Here is a 10,820-nt window from a genome sequence, read left to right on the forward strand (position 1 = left end):
GTCCGGGAATTAAGATCCCGAAAGCCGCGCAGTGTGGCCAAAAAAAAAAAGACTGCCAAAAAAGTCAAGAGCAAGTCAAAAGCTAGGACCACTTAACACCTGTTAAGAAATATGGCAATCTTATTTCTTGGAATGCCAAAGGCTGTACAGTATTATATTTTATAACCCTGACACTATTTTGCTGCTACCCATGAGCAAACCAAAATATGCTTTTAACCACTACACTATAACTGCCCTTAGACCAGAAATGTCACTCCTGGAAATTTATTCTGAGAAATTACTTCAAAAGAAAAAACTGAAGATACAAAGATGTTTACAATAGCATTACTCAAAATAACAAAATAATTGGAAGTAACGGCACTTAACTAAATGTGTCTCATCAACATTAAGAAGCAACTGAAAATTATGGCAAAACAGAAAATACTTGATATGGGAAGTGAAAAATAAGTATCTGTCATTTTCAACTTAAAGAGCCCTACATGCCAGTCTGAAATCACTTTTCCACACAATGTTTTTACATATTTTTCTAACATTAGAAAAAAAATAACATAACCAACTTTCAAAGGACTTGTGGAACTTAGGTATACAAAATATTCTGGTAACCAAGAGCTACTCTGAGCACTTGTTAAAACCACATTTTCATAAATGGAAAACTTTGGGGTCCTTGCCATAGATGGGAAGCATACAGGTCCTTTGATAACTAGATTTTTTGGTAACATACACTACCTTTTCCCTACCCTACCCTGTAATCTATTTAGCCATTTAACAAATAGGTACTGAGTGCTTCCATGTGTGAGGGATTAGGTTACAACGGCAAACAAGTAATCATGCAATCACAGTGGCACACAATAGCTTTGTCAGAAACAGGGAGTGCTCTGGGAATTCAAAGGCCAAGCAATAAACACAAATTGGAAAATGGGAATGACTTTAAAGCTGAAACCTAGAAGAGGAATAGGAGTTAACCAAAGGAAAGAGGGAAGGAGGTAAGAAAGAACGTTCCAGGAAGACGAAATAATATGAGCAAAGGCCAGGAGGCAAGAGAGTGAAGCATGTTAGAGTAGCAACAAGCCAGTATCATTAGGACAGAGTACAAGGAGAAAAATGAGATACAGGCACAATAGATAAGGGGGACAAGATCAAGTACAGCATGTAGGCTGCAGGAAAAGGTGGGCTTTGTCTGAAAAGCAATGATCAGCCTTAAGCAGAGAATGACATCATCAGATTCACGATTAGAAAAATCACTGACTTGTACAGAGAATGGCCAGTAGGGAAGCTAAACCAGGACACCTGACAAGCAGCTGACTGGGCAATCCAATGGTAGTGCCCCGAGCTAGGGTGGTATGGTAGTCTTCAGTGTTTACACCCAGTATTTCCAGCTCCCCTCTTTCTGAGCACATGGAACTGGCTGGGTAGAGCCCTGTGACTAGCTCTGGCTAATGAGCTGTGAGAGGAATTGATGTGTATCACCTCCAGACCACAGCATTTAACTGCCAGGCAAGATCTTCCAGAGGTCTCTTTCCCTCGGGCATTGAAACAAAACCAACAACATTTGAAATATCAGCTACTCTATCAGCTTGGGTCCTTGAGTGACTGTAATGAGCTAAGACCCCTGCCAACACATGATAAACATGTGGTATGAAAGAGAAACAAACCTTTGTTGTTTTAAGCCACTGAGATTTTGGAGCAAAGATATTCTTAAGCAGATCAAAGAGACCAGGTCTAAGAGTAGATCTCTGCTAATGTTTAAAACAATTTGTAAAATTTTATTATGAATTCATGTAAATTTCATTGTAATGAGAGATAATCAAACCTAATGCACGTGCTAACAAGAATGATAAACCTCCTTTGGTAGAAAGACTGGCTCTGCTTTAACATCAGTACAACAGCTTGAAGAACATCTAACAAGATGACATCAATAAAGATTACACTGCTACACTTTGAAGGAGGTAAATAATTTCTGTTGTGAGTTAAGTTGCACTGACCTAGCTGTCTAAAAGATAATAGCCTAAGAGTAAACTAAACCCAAAATAAGCAGAAGGAAGGAAATAATAAATGCTGAAGTGGAAATAAATGAAATTTTTAAAAACCAGAAAAACAGATAAATCAGTGAAACAAAGAGTTGTTTTTTTAAAAGATCAGCAAAATTGACAAACCTTTAAACTGGACTAACCAAAAAGCAAAACAAAAACAAATAAACAAACAAAAAATTCCTAAAATCAGAAATGAAAGAAGGGAGGGATATCACTATTGACCTTATAGAAATCAAAAGCGAATACTCTAAAAAACTTTGGACAATGTAGATAATGACATGGACAAACCCCTAAAAAGACAAACTACCAAATTAACTCAAGAAGAAATAGAAAATCTGAATAGATCTGTAAGAAGAAATTTCAACCAAGAGCATCCCACAAAGGAAAGCTCAGGCCCAAATGGCTTCCCTAGTGAATTCTATCAAATATTTAAGGAGAAATTTATATCAAACCTTCACAAACTTTTCCAGAAAACAGAGGAAAAGGAAATACTTCACAAATCGTTTGAGGCCAGAAATACCCCAATAAGCACAAGAGAAGAAAACTACAGACCATATTCCTCAGGAGTACAGATACAAAAATCCTGTACAAAATATCAGCAAAAATTCTGTACAAAGTATTACATAAGTAGATTATTCAGCAAAGTGAACCCCACAACAAATAAAAAGGATTACACACCATGACCAAGTAGGATTTATTCCAAGAATATAAGGTTGGTTTAACATCTGAAAACAGATTAATGTAATATACCATATTAATAAAAAATAAAAACAAACATGATTACCTCAATAGATGCAGAAAAAGCATTTAACAACATCCACTACCCATTTATATTAAAAGCTCTCAACAAACTAAAAATAGAGGGGAACTCCTGATAAAGGGCACCTACAAAAACCCTGCAGCTAACATACATAATAGTGAAAGATTGAATGCTTTCCCTCTAAGATAGGAACAAGCAGAAGATATTCACACTCACTACTTCTATTACTAGCCAATGTTAACAGTCAAGAAAAAGAAAGAAAAGGCATTCATATTGGCAAGGTGAAGTAAAACTGTTCTTATTCGCAGATGACAAAATCTTACATATAGATAATCCTAAAAAATCCACACAAAAATCTAGAAATAATGAGTTCAGCAAGGTTGCAGAGTTTGAGATCAGTGTACAAAAATCTACTGTGTTTCCATATACTAGCAATTAACAAACCAAATATCAAATTAAGAAAACAATTTCATTCACAATATCAAAAAGAATAAAATATTTAGAATTTAACAAAGCAAGACATACATTAAAAACTACGTAACACTGTTGAAAGAAATTAGAAACCTAAAAAAACGGAAAGAGAGCCATGTTAATTGACTGAAAGACTTAATATTGTTAAGATAGCAATTCTCAATGCAATCCCTATCAAAATCACAGCTGGCTCTTTTACAGATGAGACCTGACAAGCTGATCCTAAAATTTATATGGAAATGCAAAGGCTCCAGGAAAAACCAAAACAACTTTGAAAAAAAGAAAAAACTGAAGGACTTACTTCCACACTTCCCAATTTCAAAATGTCACTAGAATGCTACAGCAATCAAGAGAATATCATACTGGCATAAGGACAGAAATATGAGTCAACGGAACCTAATTTAGATTCCAGAAAAAACTCTCATTTGTAGTCAACTGATATTCAACAATGATGCCAGTGCAAGTCAATGGGAAAAAGAAAGTTTTTTCAAGAAATGGTGCAGGGATAACCGAATAACCACACACAAAAAGATGAATTTACACCCTTATGTTAATCCATACATAAAAAAATCAACTCAAACATATCACAGACCTAAATCTAAGAGCTAAAACTATAAAACTCTTAGAAGAAAACACAGGAGGAATTTTTTTATGACCTTGGGTTAGGCAAAGATTTCTTAAATATGACACCAAGAACACTTGTGATATTGGATCAAGAAACTGTACCCAGAATATATAAAGAACTCTTACAAATCAGTAGGAAGAAGACAACCCAATTTTTTCAAATGGGCAAAAAATTCTGAATAGACATTTCACCAAAAGACACATGATCAATAACACATGAAATGATGTTCAACATAATTAGTCATTAGGGTACTGCACATTAAAACCACAATGATACCACCTCACACCCACCAGAATGGCTACAATCAAAATGACACGGAATAACAAGTGTTGGCAAGAATAAGAAAAAAAAAATGGAACCCACATGCATTGATGGTGAAAATGTAAAATGGTAGAGCCATTTTGGTAGTTTCTTAAAAAATTAAACATAAATTTACCATATGACCAAGAAATTCCACTCTTAAGTGGAATTCTATCCAAGAGGAAAAAAATACACATCCATACAAAGACTTGTATGTGAATGTTCCCAGCAGCACTATTCATAATAGCCAAAAAGTGGAAATAATCCAAATGTCCATTAACTGGTGAACAGATAAACTGTGGTATATATCATACAATGGAATACTCTTTAGCAATAAAATGGAATGAAATACTGATACATACTACAACATGGATAAATCCTGGACAAAATGTCAGCAAACTGAATCCCACAACAAAGGATTACACACCATGACCAAGTAGGATTTATTCCAAGAATGCAAGGTTGGTTTAACATCTGAAAATCCGTTAATGTAATATACCATATTAACAAAGAAGAAGAACAACATTATCATCTCAACAGATGCCAGGTAAAAGAAGCCACATACTGAAGAACACATATTGTACAATTCCATTTATATGAAATGTCCAGAAAAGGCAAATATATAGAGAAAGAAGTAGATTACTAATTATCAGAGGCTGAGGGGGGAACAAAAATTCAATTGTAGTAATAGTTGTTGCACAACTCTGTAAACTTACTAAAAATCTTTGAGTTATACCCTTAAAACGAGTGAACGGTACAGTATATAGATTAAACCTCAGTGAAGTGTTTTTTCTTCTTAAAGATAATAACCTAAATTCTAACTACAAAACAACTATTAACATCTGAAGAGCAAAAAATTCTCATCATCCCATCCCTTACACTTAACAAAGTACCTAACAAACAATATGAATGAGGAACTGAAAAATGAACTAAATGGTTTCCCAAAAAATAAAAGCTGAACAGTCCTAAAGAGTCAGGCTTCCCTGGTGGCACAGTGGTTGAGAGTCCGCCTGCCAATGCAGGGGACACGGGTTCATGCCCCGGTCCGGGAAGATCCCACATGCCGCGGAGCCCGTGAGCCATGGCCGCTGAGCCTGCGCGTCCGGAGCCTGTGCTCCGCAACGGGAGAGGCCACAACAGTGAGAGGCCCGCATACTGCAAAAAAAAAAAAAAAGAGTCAATTCTACTAACCAGAATTTTGTTTAGAGCCTGATGATCCTCCATGTTCTAGCTTCGCTTTCTTCTTCTTTGATGATGATGAAGATGACTCAGAAGATACAGAACGTTTTTCTACTACAGGAGTGGAAAGAGCTCGTTTTTTGAACAGCTCCCGTTCTCTCAAGAGACTTGGATCCATAATGCTGCAAAGATAAAAATAAGTTTCTTTAATACAGATTCCAGCAACTCAAATCTATGTGCCAAATCCACAGGTCTCAACAAGAGTTATTTCCCAAACAGAATTACCTTTTATTACTAGTTCTCTAGCACTTGTATTTATTCACTTACTCATTCACTCAAAAAATTCTTTAATTAGTGCCTGTTATATGCCAAGCACTGTGCTAGGCACTAGTAAAGAAAAATAGGATTATTCTCTAAAGCTCTAGAACTACACTGTTCAATAAAACAAACAGCCACTGGCAGAAGTGCTGAGAGAGGGCCTGAAATGGGGCTAGAGTTGAGGTGTACTCTAAGTGTGAAATACACCTGCATTTAAAAGACTCAATACAACAAAAAGAACTTTTAAATTACTGAAATATTTTAGACTGATTACGCTAATGTGATAATAGTTTGGATATACTGGGTTAAGTAAAATATTAAATTAATTTCCCTTATTTTTTCTTTTTTAAATTATGGCTACTAGAAAATTTTAAATTACATGTGTGGCTCACACTTGCAGCTCACACTGTATTCCTATTGGACAATGCTGCTTTAGGAACAACAGCAGGACTACTGGGTGGAAATTAGGAGACAAATTTAGGCTCATTGCAAAAAAATGAGAACCATCAGAATTGCTTATAAATTAAAAGGTATATTTTAAAACTGGTGGACTCTCATAAGTAGTGAAGAGGCTGGATTAATATGTTAGAAATACCTACAGAAATTCCTGATTTGGAAGGAGGTGGGACTAGACTTCTTTGGGTTTTTTTCCAGTTTTAAAACTCTACAATTCTGGGCTTCCCTGGTGGCGCGGTGGTTGAGAGTCCACCTGCCGATGCAGGGGACACGGGTTCATGCCCCGATCCAGGAGGATCCCACATGCCGCGGAGCAGCTTAGGCCCGTGAGCCATGGCCGCTGAGCCTGCGCGTCCGGAGCCTGTGCTCCACAACGAGAGAGGCCGCAGCGGTGAGAGGCCCGCATCCCGGAAAAAAAAAACAAAAAACAACTCTACAATTCTAAGCAACTTCAGTACAACCAGGGAAGCCACAGGTCATTCAACAAGTATTTTAAAACATTCCTCTCTTGTCTGAACTCTCCCTAGAACCCCATGGAGAGTCTCAGAAGTACACAAGCTGACTACAAAAATGATTTCTATACTACTAAGACTAGTGTTCGTAAGTTGGGAAACAAAGTCCCAGAGGAAAAAGACTCTTATACTTTGAAAGCCTTCAAGCATGGGGTAGCTCAATAAATATTTAAGTGAATAATGAACAGAAGAACATCTTTAAATTGCTCTAGCCTCATTGTTAATGGTTTTACAATCCTTTATTAAATGTCTTCTGTTTGGGCTTCCCTGGTGGCGCAGTGGTTAAGAATCCGCCTGCCAATGCAGGGGACTCGAATTCAAGCCCTGGTCCGGGAAGATCCCACATGCCACAGAGCAACTAAGCCCGAGCACCACGACTACTGAGCCTGTGCTCCAGAGCCCGCGAGCCACAACTACCGAAGCCCGCGCACCTAGAGCCCATTCTCTACAACAAGAGAAGCCACCGCAATGAGAAGCCCACGCACCGCAACAAAGAGTAGCCCCCGCTCAAGGCAACTAGAGAAATCCCGCTGACAGCAACAAAGACCCAACGCAGCCAAAAGTAAATAAAATTTTAAAAAATAAATTAATTTTAAAAAACCAATATATTAAAAAAAAATTTCTTCTGTTTGTGAGGCACTGTACTACAAACTATGAAAAGTTCTGGAAGATAAATCCTTGCCTTCAATAAGCTTACATTTGAGAACATGAAAGCACTGAGCACCTCGGTTAAAAACCAATGAACAGGGACTTCTGTGGTGGCACAGTGGTGAAGAATCCGCCTGCCAATCCAGGGGACACAGGTTCGATCCCTGGTCCAGGAAGATCCCACATGCCACGGAGCAACTGAGCCTGTGCGCCACGACTACTGAAGCCCGCGCCCCTAGAGCCCGTGAGCCACAACAAGAGAAGCCACCGCAATGAGAAGCCCGCAAACCACAACGAAGAGTAGCCCCCTCGCTGCAACTAGAGAAAAGCCCACGCGCAGCAACGAAAGACCCAATTAAGCCAAAAATAAATAAATCAAATAAATAAAACGTGACTTAGCATGCTAAAAGTTAAAAATATAAGCATTGAATAATTACTCCACCATTAAAAAGAATGAAATAATGCCATTTGCAGCAACACGGATGGACCTGGAGATCATCATACTAAGCGAAGTCAGAAAGAGAAACACCAATACCATATGCTATCACTTGTATGTGGCATCTAAAATATGACACAAATGAACATATCTACGAAACAAAAACAGACTCACAAATATAAAGAACAGATTTGTGGTTGCCAAGCAGGGGGGTGGCAGGGAGGGGGAAGGACTGGGAGTTTGGGTTAGCAGATGCAAACTATTATATGTAGGACGCATAAACAAGGTCCCACTGTATAGTACAAGGAACAATATTCAATATCCTGAGATAAACCATAATGGAAAAGAATATGAAGAATATATATGTATAACTGAGTCACTCTGCCAGACAGCAGAAATTAAACACAACATCGTAAGCCAACTGCTTCAATAAAATTTAAAATATATACATATATAAAAGCATTGATAAGAAATAATCAGAGTAAACTTCAGCTAAGGAACAAAAACAAGAATCACCGGCACGGGACCTCGAATCTAAGACCTGCCTTCTTCCCTCCATTCTAATCCCTAATAGCAACATGACCTGGGCAATCCACTAGACCTCCCTAAATCCAATTTTATCATAAGTAAAATAAGGGTACTACCAATGCTGTCTACATCTAGCCCAACTGTAAGAATAAACTGAGAAAATGTTTGTGAAAATGATTTTCTAAATAGTAAAGCTATAAAATATATGTCATTTCAGTACTATTATTTCGAGCTAGATCTGAAAAGAAGTAACCGAATGATTACACTGGGGTGAGGAAGGCAGGAGGCAGTCTTGGGGAGGAAAAGTGTCAGAAGAAGAAAGGAGAATTCCCCAGTGATAAGGGGAGGGCAACAAGCCTAAAACAGGAAACATCTGTTATCTGTTTATTTCACCTTGTAAAGACAGATAACTAACCCCGGCTGTTATAACCATGATTTTAACACAGATTTAAACAAAAGCCTTACAGTTTACAAAAACCTGATGTTTACAGCATTTGATCCTCACAGCTCTACGAGGTAACTGGTACTTCGCGTTATTTCTATTTTAATACGTGAACTCTGAAGTGAAGAGGCATCGTTAAGGTTACACAGCTGAAAGTACCTGAGCCAGGACACGAATATCCTGACTCCTAAATCAGGTGCCCCTCACTCCAGACCTGAAATACTGGTAAAGGCCTCCCAAGCAAAGGCGACCTGTGTGGTTATGGGTCAAGTTCAATGGCACGTAGAACAGGTTTAAGGTCTTTCACCGTCACATGCTCCGCCTAACTTTTCCTCACAAGACTACGCAGTACCTGTAGAGTTTTACATGTACTGACCTGTGTTGTAGACAGGACACATCATCCTGCCCATCTGACATTAACAAAAAACAAACCACAACTCAGAGAGTCCATGTGTTCCCCCAATAAGAAGCCAAAAATAAAAAGAAAGTCTTCTGGCTCCAAAGCCCACATTCTTTCCACTTTATCATTTGACTTCTTTCAACCTTTCTGCTCTTTCCTCTCTCGCTTCTTTCCCGCCTGCGCCTCGCAGGTGCCAACACTGCTATGAATAGCCGGCGAGCTGAGAATAGACACTTGCTCACCTCTTAAATGACAGAAACGTAGAGGTGGACGGAAAAGTGGTTAGCGCAGCTATTTGTTTCGGGAAATGTCTTTAGGCTTTGCAGGAAACAACCATTATAACTCAAGCTTAGGAATCATTCCAAAGTAGGTCTCCAAAAGGCAGCTGAAAACAGTCCAGGAAAAAGCACCTACATCCCAGCCTTTGGGTGGCTGGGCACCGTTTCCCCAAACTCCACACACCTGGTTCCTACGGCAGCTGCTAATGCAAGCTGGGGGGCCAGAAAGAGGCACAAATCAGCTCTCCGATGTGAATTTCCCCTCTTTCTAACCCAAAACTTTGCTCAATGAACCTCCGGCCTAAAAGACGATGCTCCCGAGAAGCTGTTAGCAGGTTTCAGCGTTTCGCGCCGGGAACGGCGGCCCCAGCCTCCCGCGGGGTGGGAGGCCCGCTCGCCCCCGGGCGGAGGCGGCCCGGAGGAACAACAGGCCGGGGCTCCGCGCCCCTCACCCCGCTGCTGCAGCCCCTACCTGAGCCAGGAGGGCCGCCCCACGAGCCCGGCCGCCGCCTCTCGGAGCCTCCTCCTCAACAGCCGCACACGCCTGCGTGGCCGCCGCTTCCTGCTCGTCGTCAGCGCCCCCGCTCGCCCGCACGCACGCCCAGCGCTACCCCGCCAGGTCGGGGTCTCCGCACTGGCGGCGGCGGCGGCGGCGACTCAGGCAGCTACTCGGCCACGGGCTCCGCCCGCCACTTCCTGATCCGCGGGTTCGGAGCTCAGTCCCGGCAGCCACCGCGGCCCCTCGGCCGCCGAGAACGCGCATGCGTCCTCATGTACCCCGCCCGGGGAGGGGAATCCAGAGCTGGGGCGTCCCTGGTCTCCATGACAACGGGAGGGTGGTTGGGAGCGGGGCTTAAGTGGGAGTTAAGTAGCCGCAGCTGAGAGGGAAGAAATCTTTCCTTCACAGAAATACAACTGTAAAGCTACTAAATCCTCCTGCAGCGTGCTCTGGGATCTGTTTAACCCAAATGGCGACGAGATCTTTCAAGTTACTGTCTATCAGATGTTCTGTGACTTTACATCAAATGTCAGTCACCATCACCTAAACTTCGAAGAACATTGTTCCAGCTCTCTCTTTTTCAACTGAGGAAACAAGAGGCCCAGTGAAACTAAATAACTTGCTCGGGACAGCACAGCTAGCAAAGGCAAATCCTGACGTGAAGTTCAGTTTCTGAACTCCCAACCGCCCCCCGTGTAAACTCTCTTGGAAAAGGATTTCGGATTCAGAAACTGCATAAGGGGTAGAAATAAGGCGACGGAAAAGATAATTGGCCTTGCCCACGACCTGCAACGTATTGGAGGGTGTCAAATTTCGTGTGGCTGGCCTTTCCTCACTCCAACTTGAAGCTGCGCATAGCCAGTGCTCAACTGTTCTACAGCTGTCGTTTACTTAGTGCTGGTTACTCCTCAAGTTACTTATGCGTTTCGGTTTTCAGG

General features: G+C 40.8%; 1 protein-coding gene across 5 annotated transcripts in view; it reads right to left on the bottom strand.

The window, feature by feature from the left end:
* GTF2E2 (general transcription factor IIE subunit 2) overlaps positions 1 to 9,964 on the bottom strand; it is a 68,056-nt gene extending 58,092 nt beyond the window's left edge. For 3 of the 5 annotated variants that reach the window (XM_089903707.1, XM_022571140.2, XM_089903708.1), the window contains exons 1-2: positions 9,856 to 9,964; positions 5,378 to 5,547 (exon numbers count right to left, since the gene is read on the bottom strand). In XM_089903707.1, the coding sequence (XP_089759833.1) occupies positions 5,378 to 5,543 (166 nt within the window). In that variant the 5' untranslated portion in view covers positions 5,544 to 5,547; positions 9,856 to 9,964. Of the gene's footprint in view, positions 1 to 5,377; positions 5,548 to 8,728; positions 9,299 to 9,347; positions 9,819 to 9,855 lie in introns of those variants that run through there. The other 2 variants (XM_089903706.1, XM_089903704.1) reach the window with 2 other exon arrangements.
* Between the last annotated feature and the right edge of the window lie 856 nt (positions 9,965 to 10,820).

Source organism: Delphinapterus leucas, chromosome 21, assembly GCF_059928025.1.
Source record: "Delphinapterus leucas isolate spDelLeu-1000000601 "Yukka" chromosome 21, BTC_Dleu_Yukka2, whole genome shotgun sequence".
NCBI classification, from domain to species: Eukaryota; Metazoa; Chordata; class Mammalia; order Artiodactyla; family Monodontidae; genus Delphinapterus; species Delphinapterus leucas.